The sequence below is a fragment of the Magallana gigas genome, chromosome 10, assembly GCF_963853765.1.
Source record: "Magallana gigas chromosome 10, xbMagGiga1.1, whole genome shotgun sequence".
Classification (NCBI taxonomy): Eukaryota; Metazoa; Mollusca; class Bivalvia; order Ostreida; family Ostreidae; genus Magallana; species Magallana gigas.
The window spans coordinates 7,030,164-7,047,037 of record NC_088862.1 but is presented as its reverse complement, the minus strand read 5'-3'; the positions used below and the strand labels follow the sequence as shown (position 1 = coordinate 7,047,037).

General features: G+C 34.5%; 1 protein-coding gene across 4 annotated transcripts in view; it reads left to right on the top strand.

Moving 5' to 3' along the window:
* The window catches only part of LOC105348009 (5-hydroxytryptamine receptor-like), a 60,677-nt gene extending 44,677 nt beyond the window's left edge, over positions 1-16,000 (top strand). For 3 of the 4 annotated variants that reach the window (XM_011457280.4, XM_034452711.2, XM_066072853.1), the window contains one exon: positions 10,672-16,000. In XM_011457280.4, coding sequence (XP_011455582.1) covers positions 12,339-13,583 — 1,245 coding nt within the window. In that variant the 5' untranslated portion in view covers positions 10,672-12,338 and the 3' untranslated portion in view covers positions 13,584-16,000. Of the gene's footprint in view, positions 1-4,813; positions 5,255-10,671 lie in introns of those variants that run through there. The other variant, XM_011457274.4, reaches the window with a different exon arrangement.
* Positions 16,001-16,874: the final 874 nt, after the last annotated feature.

Sequence of the window (16,874 nt, the reverse complement as noted above, 5' to 3'; positions counted from 1 at the left end):
CACTGGGAAACGGAAGTGAACCATTACATGGAATTCTGGGACAATCATCCACCCGATGAGCGCTGGCTTCCGGCTCCCAAACGGGGTATCACGGGTTTCAAAAGACGTGTAATTAACGCCAATAGTTAGATCAGCACGATAGCACTATTTACATAAAAAGCCAATATCCTGAATAGCATGCAACACCCACCATAGTCTCGTCGGGTGATCCCCGCGACCTGATCGCTTCTCATCAGACGAGATTTCTAACAATGGTATTGCAGAAACATGTTTTACAACTGTTCTTTATAATAAACAGGGTTTTTCTTTTTTTCTTTTTAAAATTTTGATTGAAAAGGGGAATGTTTTAGTTGTTATGGTATGATATGTTTAGACATTTTTTACTACATGTATTTTTTTCTTCTAGGCTCTTACATTTTACCCCACCTTTGTGTGTGTATGTAGAAGGGGCGGTCTTACTATTCTGTTTGTACATGTATATGGTAGATTTAGCTATTCCTTTTGTGCAACGTACCGCTTGATAATTTACAACCTTTTACTCACTTTACATAGATAATTAAAGAGGAATCCAGGGAGAGATAAAAAAAAAAAACAAAAAAAAATTAAAAAAGAACAATCTTTCTTGTTGTGCATGCTTATTGGAGGATTTTTGTTTACAAAGCTCGCTGAATCTTGTAGCATTTAACTTTTGAATGTTCAATACTCTAATAAACTAGCACATGGACCTTTTTTATGTTATAATAACTAACGATGAATTGATTTAATTGATGTTTGACTGGCTTGTTAAACTTGCATGTGTTCTCCGAACTCCGACTGTGGGTCAGTAAATACCTACTTTCTGTTTAAAAAATACATTTTTAAAAAATATTTGTTTGGTGCAGAAGACAGATACTAGTATGCGAATGGAATTCTATAAAAGACGTCGTAATATGCTGCAGTTAGAGCTGTAAGTGGGATTTAATTAAAATAATTAACGCATCTTCTTGTCGAAGCCTAGATAACGCTGGGACAGTTAAATTCGTCGTAAAACCGTTTTAATGGCGTCTATCTTAGTTGGTTTGGAAGGAAAATTAATTTCAGCTCGTAAAAGCCCATCTAATACCTCCTCATTGGGCACGCTTGTTGTAAAAGTGATTACACTTTTACCGTTCCCCTGAAACAATTGAACGGCAAATGACCCATGAATTTCACGACTTGAAGCATAGCGATCGCTAACTATTCTATATGAAGTTGTCTGATCGCTCTCATTGGGGTTTCAACTTTGAGGTGAGCTGTATTAAATTGTTCTGCAGAGACAAGACTTCCTGTTGAGGAAATCAAATTGAAACCGACGGCTTAAATGTCTATAAGAAATTATTAAGTGTTTCATTGGGTAGGTTGAGTCCTCTCTTCTGGATCTCCATATGATACGAATTTAACCTTATATGATCTTTATATCGCTTATAATGAAATACGCTACTCGAGAAATGGAGAAAATATTCAAAGTAATCGCAATTAAGACTGGGTTTTTTTCTTCAGAATCAGGATCTCATGACCTTGGGTCTAATATAGCGTGTCCAGAATTTTACTAAAAACCATAAAAATATAAGATACTATTTTCGTTAAAAAAGTTTTTTTCAAATCCCCCCCCCCAAAAAAAGTGATAAAATTGTGAAAATTTTCACTTGAGAGATCTCGCTTGACGAAAACGGGTCAACGTCAAAGGTCGATGATAATTCAGATAAAGAATGGCCATCCTCATTAAAATTCAAAATAGTCATAGCGGTAAAATATTCTTTAAATTTTATACACTGTAATTTTGAAAATATTTTAATATTTAGAACCATTTTAACAAGAGCTTGGACTTTGGTTCGTTGTGTCATACAGCAATGAGACGTAGGACTTTCTATTTCATTGCTGGCCACTCAGCCATGGCTTTTTGAAATCAACAAGATTTGTCTGGCTTTTGAGCTAAGACTACGCAGTCGGTGCATATTTCGCTTGAAAACGCGTCATTTTAAACTTGTTTTGATGCAAGAAATAGATAGCTACGTCCTACTGAAAGTCCAAGGTCTTGTTAAAATGGTTCTAAGAGGCAAGGTCAGAATAATAAAAAAAAAATCATGTACATACATGTATCATGTATTGTACTGATCTTGATATTTTTTTGGCAGAAGTAATAAAATTATTTGTAAAAAATGAATATTGGTCCAAAAATTAAAAAGAAATACAAATAGAGAAGTTCGATCTATCTTGTAAAAACGCGGAAGTAAATAAAGGCCATATAAGTACAAACTATCTATATCTGTCTAGATCCAATATATCTTTATCAACACTGAAACCCTTATATTCAAAGACTCAGCCATCTTTAAAATCAATCTGGACGAGTAGCGTACAAGGGTCTCTTTCATCATATTGTTTTGTCAGAAAACTGATGTATCGGTTCATAACAACGTGGCAAGAGAATGGCGGGCGTGAAGGTTTGGATCTAACGGCTTAGAAAATTAACTTGGCAGCACGAAGGGGGGAAAGACTTGCCATGCAACATGCATCGGCAGTAGCATGGGGAGCTGGAAATATGTTAATTATACATGCACCTATTGTTGTAAGGCAAGTTAACGAAGGGCTGCCATTTTTTTTCAGTGCATAATATATTATTCTTTGATTTTCGCAACGGGTTTGGGATGGGGGGGGGGGGGTTGCATGTGTTGATTAGATTTTCTATAGTCTTGCAATATTTTAATTTTTTTTCTTTGAAAGCGTTTGGGAAGAACGCGCAACACACCCTATTTTGTAAATAGGAACTCTTTTGAATGTATACACAATTTCAGAATGTATATTATATCTGCTTTCATTACCTCTGGATCTTTCCTAATGGGATTTCGGCTGAAAAAAAAACAAACATATAAATGTACTAGGTTTTTTCGGCTTAATTATTTAGTTCAATAAGTAAGATTGACTTGCAAAAATTTTATCGCCATACATGAACTTGTTCAAAGGTACATGTATATCTACCATATTAAAAAAATTAAGACGACGATTTAACATTTTTTGTGTTGCGTATTACTCTCTCTCTCTCTCTCTCTCTCTCTCTCTCTCTCTCTCTCTCTCTCTCTCTCTCTCTCTCTCTCTCTCTCTCTCTCTCTCTGTTCATAAGATACATCAATTATCAAACTTTATACTACTCTATTGCATAAATGTTTAATTTTTTGTATGATTTATATTCCAAATATGGCTTTTAATTCTAAACAAAGTCGACATAAACAGATGTGATGTATCATATGGTCTGCATTCAGCACAGATATTCGATGATAAAGTAATCAAATTTACATGTTTATGAAAAGAGATCTGCTTGTTTACTTCAATATTGTCCAGGCACATTGCGTGATGCCTCAAATTACGATCAGCAAATCGAGTAACGAACTGTAAAATCAGCTTCATCCGTGTATCAAATTGACAATATATTGTTTTATTATTTGTTTCTACACAAGATATTCCTTTAAAAAATACACATAAGCGGTTTGCCAGTTACACAAAATCCACAATGCGTATTTGAGGTATTTTTCTTAGGTACATGTATGTACATGTAAATTTTTTTTATCAAAATAGATTTTTAACAGCTAAATATTTACGAGATGTTGGAAAGGAAAAGATTGAAATCAAATCAAAACAGTATACACTAACTGTTTCACATCTTGAGCCATTTTTTTATAATTCGTAGGGAAATAAACGCGCTCAGATATAACCCTTTGATGTCCCATGTTCTATGAATATTGATCGAGACTACCCCCGCAAAACGCTGCATGAAAAAAGAATTTTTTGATAACGCATGTTATCGCCAGCGTGGTATTTAATGAGTAATTAGAAGCACGTCTGGATGATTATGGACATCTAAGTTTAAATTCACCCATCGGCCTTCATTGCCTAGTTTTTGTGTACTGTAATCTTTAATATTTAACATAATTATTGCATTTATTATAATTATTCTATAACGAATATGATTATCTTACTATTTGTGTATTATCATTCTGCTCTTAGATTTATCATAACCACCATCATTTGTCATTATTATAGATAATTTGGTTTTTCAAATTTGATGTGAAAATCCAATCTTCCTCGGAATTTGAAACGACCGTTTTTCTTTCACATCAAGCCAATAAACAATACGTATGGGAAATCTCGCTCAAGTCTCGTGAAATGACGAGCTGTCGCTCTCAACACCTCTGTATTAATATATTGTTAAAAAACTGAGATTTCATGATTGGCCCGGTGAAGAATTAAACACCTAAAAATTGAATTTCCTTCATTTTCCTGGAATTACTCAAACCTGTCCATCAGCTAGCATCTACCCAATGTAATTAGTTCGAAGTGTTTATTATAATTCATGAGACTGCCAGCCACAGTAAATATCAATTCTATGTCTATGGCCATCAACTAATTTGTCAAATAGTGTTTTTTTTTCTCTTTTGAAGCTATATAGTTCAATATACTAAAAGATTTAGCCTTGTAACTTTATGATGCATTTAATACAGTTTTTACGTGCAGACCCTTTACCCCTATAAACTTATTGTGCAGTACAACAGAAATTAATTTTCCCGTTTTATAACCGACTTTTCCAAACCATCTCCTTTGCTGTTCTGTTTTGTTAACTAACAGCAGGTCAATATTCAAAGACCACCTGCATTTTATCGTCTATTTTCAAGTTGCTTCATCTGTTTTGCTTTATCTGTGGAGAGGAGGGAGTGGGCTTGAGGGGTTACAGCGAACAGAATATGTGACGTAATGATCAGCATCGAGTTTGTTTTTAAATGTACACCGAGCCGAATTCTAATTCATAACAGATCAAGCTGCGGATTAAAATCCGAACCCGACCCGATTGTGTTTGTGTGAAAACTGTTGCAACCGTAACTATTTGTTTCGTTATAATAGCGAGCTGGAGGTGGCCGACAGATAGTATGTATACAACAAGTATTGATATAGACAACAATTGAAAACGGACGGTCGTCCTTATAGCGAGCGAGTGAACAGCGTAATGCCGTAGTCACTGTTTTTCAATGTGCTTAGATCATAATATGTTGTTTGTAACACTAACCGGGCAGTCGTGCTTTCGATGAATAAATAGACGAGGCCGTTGCGTTCTACGGTGAAGTTCTTCATTTATACCAGCATTTTCGATTGTGGATTTTTTAAATAAAAAAAAACTGCGTGATAGTGACCAAAGGAATTAAAATACTTAGCTATTTGGGATATATTTTTTCCATTATATTCAAAACGGGTAAGACGGTAGTTTTTTTCCTTATGTATTTTATACATCTATGTAATTTTCGAGAGCTGCTTGTTGCCATTATTTCTATTCTACCAGCTTCACAGCTGTGTAGGAATATATTTCCAAACATGCGGGCGTAATAAAATGACAGTACCGAGAACGCTGTTCAACGAGCTATTGAGAAGCTGTTTCAAAACGTGATACAGAGTCAGCATGTGCTGTAGCTAATTTCTAAAATATTTTGCATTCATGTCTAGTAAATCAAGAATTGAATGGAAAAATAATATCTTGATTAAGAGAATCTCTCTCTCTCTCTCTCTCTCTCTCTCTCTCTCTCTCTCTCTCTCTAACAAAAACAAGTGTTCATCCTTGTGTTCTCACCTGTATAACTTTACCTTTATAAGATATTCCCACCTTAGTACTTATTTCTATAGTTCTATGTAATTTACATATACGTATATGTAACCTAGCATCATCTGACTACAAAACATACTTTGTTTTAAGGCTAAAATTCAACAATTCAGTTCTCTTTTTCCGTTGTGTTTTTTTTTGTAATCAGTTTCAGCCGTAACAGTAATGTGATTTAAAAGTAATCATACAGCAAAATGAAAGCATACAGAAATAACAATTTACTGTGATTAATTTCTTTTGCATTGGATACAATTTGCTTTTGAATTACTCTGATGCAACAATTTTGTATTATAATAACGTGTGTGCGTCATTTCGTAGAATCTGAAAGATGTTATGTTTCGAAACATTGAGAAAGTGCTTCCATAACTATATGAGATTTCAGTTTATAGGGTGTTACGTAAATGTACCCAAATATCTATGCTAATTAAAACCGGAAGTACAAAATGTTTACCTATTCAAGGTTTCCTCGATATCTTATCAAACTGAATAATTATTCTATACAAATACCATGTATTGTTGGGGGTGTAGATGTGTTCACTTAGTGTGGGGCATAATTTTTTTCTTTCTTTCTTTTTTTAAATCGATCGAGAGCACGATCCTCTTTTATTCTTATATGTTGTTTTTGCTAAATGTTTATGGCTTTCATTCTTCTAACTGTTTTCATCCCCATGAAGACATATTCAAGTTATGAAAAAAATATCATTATATTTTATAATGTAGATTACATGCATGTGCATGTATTCGTTAAGATTTTATCGAGTTTTTTCTTTTTCAGTTATTTGAGAATTTGTGTGGTCTCATTTGAAAGTTAATCTGATTTTTGATAGCGTTGTCATTTCTTCTTAATATTAAGCTTAGAATCTGTTATATATCTTCTTGGGATTATTGTTTTTCTCGCTTATTGGAACGAATAATCATTATAATCCTATCATGTTAAAGCTTTCAACTAAACATCCTTAACAAGAACTAAAAAAAATAAGCGGTATATAGTGTGAAAAGGATCTCTGGTACATGTATTTATAAATATACCGATGGACATTGCTGTGTCATTGTGTCAACATAGGTGTTTACAGGTGTTCTATTTTCTCTGTATTTCCGTGTTAAATTTCTGAATTGGATTTTAGATGTTTCAAAACCTTGTTTTAGCGCCAAGTGTCTAGTAACCTAGAGTGTTGTGTTGAGGGTTGGTTTGATAGGCCCTTTTCTAGGATTTTAACGTTTTTGTCTTAGAACTTGGTGTACATGTCATCTCAATAAACGTCATCGCTTGCAAAGATCATCTCACTTTATCGTGAAAACAGGAGAGTTACCAAGCGCCTCATTTGCGATCGAAAATGACTAACTTTATATAACCTGTAGTTATTTTCAAACTGACTTTCTATATTTCCCAGGTATTTGATGCATAGGCCTTAGTGAAAAAAAAAGAAATATGAACTAGCTGTTTCTTATTACTGTAATCTAGAGATAATGATATGAAGACATTAATTAAATCAGAACAAACTTTTATTGGAATAAAAACAACGAAATTTTATCCCAACGAATATATTTGTTTCGACAATATTTTACTTACTCGTGTGATCAGACAGGAGGTACTTTCTTATTTTAACAGTAGACATACCTGTTATGATAGTATTTTCAAAACGTAGATACTGATTTTATGATAGTATTTGTGACTAATAATCGACTGTCGCATGAAAATATCAAGGTTGCTTGACGTACTACAGATGGTTTTTATCTCTTAAAAGATGAGAGTACGAAATGACCTATTATGACTGATTATAATTGAGTTAATTATTATATATGTCGGTGTTTTGCAGCATAATTTTAGGCCATTCAATCTTATAAGATACCTCTGTAAATATGTTTTATGTAACAATTTCTCTCTTCGTCAAAGGCATTTGCTTGTTTCGTATTCGTCTGTGGTTTTTTGTTTCGGTTTGTTTTGTGGGCTTGTATTTAATAACTTTATATAACGCTCTCTTGGGATTGTGCTTTGTTAATACATGTATATCTTATAAAACGGTCACTCCTTTTATAAACCTTCTTAAGTTACTCCTGAAGTTTCTTACATTTAACTACAGTTAAACAATAATAAAAAAATCAATATGTAAAGAATCAAATCTCAATTGTTCTACATTGACGCTGTAAGTGTTGTAGAAGACATAATGTTTTCAATTTGACCATAGAAATAATGCTTAATTTATCAACGTAGTATGCTAATTATAATAAAGGGTACCGTTTTCACAGAGCGGCTGTTGGTCACGTACACGATTTACACGTGACAACAAACATATTGCCCTTTTAATCCATAAATAATTAAGATATATTATTCGACATGTTGTAAATTTTGAATATACCAGTTAGCAGTAAATACAAAATTTACAACATGACACCCAATGAATTCAAAATTTACAACATGACAATTGGATGAATGCAAGAAATACAAGCATTATATGAACAGTGATGTATTTTTATTCACACGAACCCAGTAAATGCTAGAATACAATATGGCTGCAATGGCAATGTTGCACACGTGACTCTAGCCAGTATAAATTATATTACATGTAATCCGATTTAGGATTTACACTTTTCCATCCGATTTCTGGTGGAGGGGGTGATAAAAAATGTCTTTTTTATTTTTCTTATAATTTATGCACAAAGATATCTTCTCGTCTTTATATGTGTGTCCTGAACTCGTACAGACAACGAAATCTAAAAATAAAAAATTCGTTTAGGCGCTTGCAGTAGAAGTATGCATGTAAATGTTCATATTATTCTTTTGATTTAGACTCATGCAGCCATTATCAGTGCGATGTATCAGTGAGATTACACTTATATTTAAAATACTATATTCTGTAATCCAACTTTATTCACGACGATTTTATTTCGATGCCACGATATTTAATAAATGGTTCGATGAGACAAGTGTTTCCTATGTTTATTAATGCACAGATTATTTTTTAAAAAATTAAACAATACTAGTAAAAGACATTATTTCAATTGGAATTGATTGATTATTGAACTGTGATGAAACGTTTGCAATTTTGTGCACAATTAGATCAATGTTACAATTTAAGGCATTTTACTTCTTTGCTGAGAGATATATATTCTGGTTTTCGCGCACGCGAATATAAGTTTGTTTAAGTATTTGTTGACAGAGATAAATATGACCGACTGTTATACTCAGTTAAATGATATCAAATATTCAGAGCCTTAGTAAGTTTCTGAAGTTTGAATTTGATACCTATTTATTTACACGTCCAGTACAAAATAGTCAATATATCGACACAAAGCCTTTACCAATATTATCAACTAAGTACGTTGTATATTAAATGATTAGTTAGAAGTGGCAAAAAGTTTTACAATTGATTTTCTTTTCTTTTTTTTTACGCACATTAGTTCTATGGAGGTTTAATCGTGTATTGCCTGTGCATGAAGATAGATCTTGTTACGTATAAATGTACAGATGTTCATATGGAATATTTGAAATATTTCATTTACAAATATCACACGACAAGCAGAGTACATGTATTTCATAAAGAGTGAAAATTAGAGTCAAATTAGAGCAATTCACACAGACCTAGTAGGATTTGGTGTTTCATCAGATCATCATGGGTGATTTTAATCACTCTATGTGCAGGGCTATTTTATCCCATTAATCAATGACAATGCACCTGGGAGGATATTCTGTTCGCATAAAATCTATTTTATGATTCCATAACGCCGTTATAACCCTATTATAACTGCCTTGATTTGCCGTAAAGCTGCTTGTTGACTGTAAATCAGCGCTTCTTTTCTTTCGTTATTTGGCGGTCTTTAGATCTCGATAAAATTATCCCTTGTAACATATTGTCAAAATGAAGATGCTGGCAATTCAGTGAGAGAGAGGGAGAGAAAAAAATAAACGTATAAAAGATTTCATTCTTTTTCTTTCCGCTTTATTTTACAAACATCTGCGCGCCGAGTAGAGCTATATTTATCGGGGATCTCTTTTCTCTCTAATCTTTTACATGATTAATAATTATATCGCCCGCCAGACTCATCTTTCTCGCATTTATTTAACAACAACAAGTCAACAGTAGGTATTGAAATAGCCCGTGTTTAACGGGCGGTAATTTTTTAGGCATTTAGCTTGATCGGTAGCCGCGGTCCGTTGAACCCTCACAGGAATAAGCATTTAGATCACTCCGCATCTTTGAACCTCTTTGCTTGAATTTATGAAAATTGCTAATTGTACCTTCGGAGAGGTCCAAAAGGCAAAGTGGTTAATTTGCAATTTCCAAGTTTAACACGATTTATCTTTTCATTAGATATTTATTAGTATATTTCATCTTCGAATTCACAACCACTTAAATCTGCAAGCTTTAATTTTTAAAACATGACTTTGAGTGCCAACAAATTGAATCGAGAGAAACTGTAAGAAACACGGAAACGCGTTTTATTATACTCTAAAACAACGAGAGAAAAGTTTCGTTCTTTGTACACCAAATAGAAATAAAATCAGTATAAAAATATATTTATGTATGTCTTCAATGCCTATAAAACCCTATTTTTCTATCACAATTTCGCCACCACCGCCTCCAACTACAAAACGCCATTGCCCTCTCCTCTTATCTGGTCTGCGATGGTAAGGTTTCCGCCGATAGGACGTTCTACAATTACAGCCCACGTCCCAAATTCATACTGACCCCCAACCCACTTCAGGCATCAATAAATATAGACAATAAATATCAAGCTATCCAATCTTTTGGCCAGCCCAAAAAATTATAAAAAGTATATATTAAGGACAAACACCATATATATGCCTCCTCCCATATTTTCCTCTCTCAACTGAAATATAGAAAGAGTTACTAGTAATCAACAATGACAGTGGTCAATAATTCAAGACAAAAAATCGGAATTATTGGAAAACAATTGTGAGGTGGGCGGAGCTAACGGTCTGATTGACGTTCAGTTTAAAGATCAGTGACAGCATTTTGGTTTTTAAGCTCAAGTATTTTTGTTTTCATTTACAGTCACTTCAAAACTACAGATGTTAGACAGAGCTACAAAGGAAGCATCTGTGTCTGGTCTCACAGCTATCCACTCCCATCGATGACTTAGGACGGAGGAGCCGCCTATTGATCCAGCCGTATAACATTTCAACAAATTCTGCTCGATGTTTCAATTCTCTTTCTTCTGAACTGCCATCTTTGCTTAAGCGAACAATCGCACCAATTCGATTCCCATTCGGAATACCCTCTGGAATTTGGTGTATATTCGTTTTCTTGCATGTACAACATGATCACGATGAGGCGCGTTAAGTCACACCTCTCTCGATTGCCTCTGGAAGCTCTGAGACAGCTACGGATACATTAAATCGTTAGATAATGCCAGGCGGCACCTAAGGGTGGATCACTTATCATGTGGCTATTTTATTCAACTACAAAGAATGGGGCAAAGACGTAATATAGTAGAGAGGGCGAGTGCCTGAAATCAGTGCGCGTCCGGTTCTGAAAATACCAACGCTGACGCTATAATCCAACCACGTGATCAAGTTTTTTTTTTTTCAAAGTGAGAAAAATTAACACAGAGAAAGTGATAACCCATACAACTCTTTACGAACACAAAAAGGGAGTGTTTACATTGCTATAACTAGCCCGCCCATACCAAAACAGAGAAGAAAAACGAAGGACACGTAAGCTTGAAATTCTAGATGACAAATGGCAACAGTTCACGCCGTCACAATGTCGGCGACGTTTTGCGATGAAGAAAAAAAAATATGATGGACGCATTGTCATAGAGACCCATCTAGTCGGGGCGAGAAAAAACGATATTGCTTCACGGAAGTGACGTTTAACCAAACACCGAAATTCCAATTCCAATTCTCAAGTTTGGATTATTCGTACGTCTTCTGGGTTCAAGAGACAAGGGACTTTAAACGCTACTGTTTGCTCATTATCCCGAGCAGTGGTTCGCTGAGTGTTTTTGATGATAAGAAATTCATTTAACTTGTATCAACTATTTAGTCAATCTTTCATATTGATTCTGGAAAGAAAAGGAAAAAAATATCCGGCGTGTTGCTGGGCCTCTCTTATAAAAACAATTTAAGGTTGACGTGTTTGAATCTCCGAGGACTGTATCCAAATAGGAGTGATTTGCAATTGGTATTCGCAATACAGGGCGACAGTAAAAGTCAAACCTAAAACGGACAATTTACGGGCATTTGTCATGAATTGCTGGATATTGAGGACAAACTATTGAATTACCGCGCTGGAACATTGAACAAAGGAGCTAGACCCTACTTTTTCCGGTGGAAGTTCCACTCGTTCAATATACGCTCGTTAAGGAACTTATTTTCATCGACTAATTTAATTCAATAAAATTGTACTGTCAGGACTCGTGGGAGATATAGTTCGTATCATAACACCTAACCGAATAATTAATTCATGGTTATTACAACGGAATTTGAGATCTGCGGTAAGATTTCTGAGTTATTTTAACACCGTTGTTCGGTAGATCGAAGTGGGATTCAAATTCACCGGTTTGTGTGTGCGTGTGGTAGAACCAGCAGCCGTAATCGTGTCTTTATTACCTATAAGGGAGAAATTGGAAACTTCAAGTGTCTACTGTGAGCAATGTGTTTGCATATGCTAGAGACGTGAATTCTGAACGGGAGTCCAAAACTGGAAATTTCGTTTAAATGATTATGGAAACAAACTTAACAGCCTCGCTATCGGTTCTCGTGGGGTACAACGGGACCACAGTGTCCTTTGAGGTGGAGGAGATATCCACGCCCGTGGTGTTTGGACCCCAGGTCAAAAGTTTAGACTTCGTCATTCCTACCACGATCTTTTTGGGGCTTATGGTGTTAGCGACAATTATAGGTAACGTTTTTGTCATTGCGGCCATACTGCTTGAGAAAAACTTACAAAACGTCGCCAACTATCTCATTTTGTCACTAGCGGTGGCGGATTTAATGGTCGCAACCTTGGTGATGCCCATCAGCATTCTTAATGAGGTCACGAAGACCTGGTTTCTCCAGAACGAGGTTTGTGACATGTGGATTACGTTTGACATGCTTTGCTGTACGGCGTCCATTTTGCATTTGGTCGCCATTTCCGTAGACCGTTATTGGGCGGTCACCAATATAGACTACGTTCGGAATAGAAGTGCCAAAACTATTCTCATTATGATTGCTATCGCCTGGTTTGTTGGGCTCTGTATTTCGATGCCGCGCCTGTTGGGCTGGCGAAATCCAGACAATGTACCCAGTAAGTCGGGCATGTGTATGATAAATCGAGACATTGTGTATACATTTTTCTCCACGGGCGGGGCCTTCTATGTGCCGACCATAATCATGTTGATCATCTATGTAAAAATATATCAAGTGGCTCGGTCGCGAATCAGGAAAAAGAACTTCATCAAAAAGCAGAGCAAAAAACAGAAGTACGTTATTACTGTGCCGTCTCCCACGAATGGACTGACGGAATCGTCACCTAACGGCATCACCGAGACTTCAATCATGCTGGACGAGACTTCCTGTGTGAACGGTTTAAACGGATGTAGTGATAAAAATGACAATTCGAAACTTACTGCTAACACTTCGAGCGAGGAGGTTAAATTGGCCTTGCTTCCGAATGCCTGTGTTAATGCAGCAAAGGCCAAAAAGCAGAAGGAGAAACTAGAAATGAAGAGAGAGCGCAAAGCTGCGAGAACACTTGGTATAATCACTGGCGCTTACATCGTGTGTTGGCTTCCATTCTTTATCATTGCACTTTCAAATCCATTTCTTCAAAACATACCCGACATAGTGAATAGCATTGTTTTGTGGTTGGGATACTTCAATAGTTCACTAAATCCGGTTATCTATACGATTTTCAATCCGGAATTTCGCAATGCCTTTCAGAAAATTCTGTTTGGGAAATACACTAGACGAAGAAATTGATCGAAGAAAATTCAAATATTGCATTTAAAATAGAATTCAGTATGTCAGTCGGTGCAAACTTAACACAATAAGGTATATTTCTTTTGGGTAAAAAAAAAACATTTACAGTGCTAAAAAGTGATCAATAAAGCAATATCATGACTAAAGTTTACATCTCCAATCAATCTTGTATAACAAGTATATATATTATATATTTGCAAATCATGATGCAATCGCTCTGACAATACACAGGCATATTGATATTTAAGCAAACTAATATGAGTTGTAAACGTCTGTAAGTTAAAAAACTTTTATTTTCATTATTTGTTTTCTCTGAGAATCAAAAATGTTGTACTTTGAATGTTTTTTAGTTTTAAAATCATTGTTTATGTGTGTTGGTTACTTTCTTACAATTATTTTTTGTTTATAGGTTCAATGTCAACTGCAAGTCACCAAGTTCTTGTTTTTCCTCCTTTTGGTTTCTTTTTCTATTTATTTGAATTAGTTATTTTTGTTCTGTTTCATTACAGGTGTCTATATAAATACATTTTTTTGGTATAAGTTTGAATTAGAATAATTAAATAATTTCTTTCAGACCTGTTTGAGTGAATGTAAATTAATCTGAATGCTTTCAAAACGATTTTTATTTAGCATGCAAGTGTTTTCAGTAATCCACTGTACAATATATTGATTTATATGTATATCACAATCAATCGCTAGACTGTTAAAATGGTCAGTTTTTCCATTTTTGAAATGTCATTGTTTTCCACACCTGGTGGGTACTTGTTATTGACGCACGGTTTAAATCCTATTTACATCATACTAACTTGCTTACGAAACAGTCAAGATTCAGTCGGAACTTTTCGGGCTTTTCCGGGATAAATCGGTAAAAACGATAGCACGGGGAGCGACGATTGAAACAATGTTATTTTTGTACTGCGTTTTTCAATCATACAAGTAAGAAATATAATGATTTACACGTCATCCTGTAGGACTTTTGGTTTCTTTTTTATTCGTTTCTGATAATGTTTGTCTGTCGTCTGATGATAAGCAAAGACTACGTCACATCCTGTTTTAATCAGTTAACGTCTGTTTCTTTGGGGGCTTTTTTTAATTAAAAAGAAAATCTCTATTTTCATGGTATTTTTAAAAGAATAATCAGGTTGAATAATTTAAAATGATTCCTCAGTCTAATTTTGAAGTAATTGATCATGAATTTTAAAAATGCTTATATTAAAAATCCTATTGAAAATAAAAAGTCCCGATTAAAACGGAAGATGCACGAATGCCTGCAATAAAATAGTTCAACAATTGATTTACAGAGAGAAGGATCAATCCAATGTCTGCTCAATTAAAATTCTTGCTGTTTAGGGACAATTGAAAAGCCTCTCTCTTTTATTCTCATCAAACAGATACTGAATTCAAAGTTTGCGCTGTCATATCGATTACCATTTGATCAAATAAACAGTCCTGGTTTTGACTAAATACAAAATATTAATTCAATCATATTAAGAATTTGTTTAGATCAGTGCATTTTATTCCATTTTTTTTCTCAACAAAATCAGATAATCAAATTAATTCACTGCAAAACAATTTTGTACAAACACGACCAGACTTCAAAATTAAAAACAAACATAGAAAAAACATTAACAGTACGAGTGTTGGAGATTGAACCTATGAAGGAGCTAATTTTAACTCAGAACCATTTCAGCAAGAGCTTGGACTTTGGGTACTTGTGTCAAACAGCAATGTGACTTAGGCCTGTCTATTTCAAAGCTGGCCATTCAGCCATGGCTTTTTAAAATCAACAAAACTTTTTTGGCTTCTGAGCTAAGACTACCCATCTATGCATATTTCACTCGAAACCAGCGTCATTTTTAACTTCTTTTTGGTGCAAGAAATACAGATGTAGATAGTTACGTTCTAGCGAAAGTCAATGGTCTTCTTAAAATGGTTCTACAACAACACAACTCAGTAATTAGCCAGATACAAACAACTAGTATAAAGCGAACGATTTAAAATCAAGATAGTGCCTGTCACGTGGAAAGGTGTTTTAAAAATATGTTTTCATTGTCAGAAAAAAGGATTATATAATGCCATCATAAATATTTGTTTTATTTTCTCAAGATGAATTTCATTCAAAACGATTTTTTGGCATAACAAATCAGTCATTTTAAGCCGAAAAAGAATAGCCGAACCCTTTTCCGAAGGATATTCGGAAAGCTGTTTATAGCAGTGTACAAAAGGTTTAAAAGAATGAGGACAAATAAATCAAAAACATGATTGTAGTATTATGGAAATGAAACAAATTACAAAATGTTTTGCAGTGACTCTATTGATTTTATTTGATACAGTTATTATATTTTCATGATATTTGTTTTTTTTTTCTCTCTCTCTCTCTCTCTCTCTCTCTCTCTCTCTCTCTCTCTCTCTCTCTCTCTCTCTCTCTCTGAACTGGAAAAATAAACACACCAATGGCAGCATCTAACTCTTTTTTTTTCTGATTGCCTCCTCTCAAATTTCGAGTTTTGTTTTCTGTTAAAAGTAATCATTCACTTATTAAAGGCTGGTTTAGAGCAATACGATCCTATAGGGCTTGAGGTATATGCCCGGGGGACAGTCCTGTTTTTTTTTATTCTCGACTGTAACAAAGTGTTACGCAGAATCATTCGGACTTAGAATTAAGTTGATGTGAGCGAGTGGATGGTATTTAGACCCTGTCGATATCTGTGAAAAAGTCTCATTTTTGTTTTATATTTATCTTTGTTATTTTCATTGTTATTTTTTGCTTTAGTTGTTTGATTCTTTTGTTTGTTATCTATGTCAAAGTGGGGTGGGGTTGGGCTTTGTCGTTTATCTTTATTTTTGCGGAAGGGGGGAGAACATTTGTTGTTTTGATTTGTTTGTTAATCCCCCCCCCCCCCCCCCAAATGTATTGCAGGAGGATAATACATATAGTTATTATGTCCATCTTTTTCATCTTTTTATTACTAGATCTACTTTTTGACACTACAAGAGATCATCTGAAACAGAGGGTGTTTTCAATTTTAAGTTTATTTTTATTGTGTTTGTTTATTATTCTTTCAGTACCTGTATACGAATCTTTTGCAAATAATACATGTACACATTTATATTACATTCCATAGATTATAAGAAAACACGTTTTTCTTGCCTGCTCATTCACGCTTACTTAGCGCATTGACTGGCTATTTTTTCTCCTATATATAATCGACCCTTTTTTAAATTCAAAGAAAATGTTTGGTAACAAAACATAATTCCCATGCAAAATACCTTGTATTTGTACATGTAATG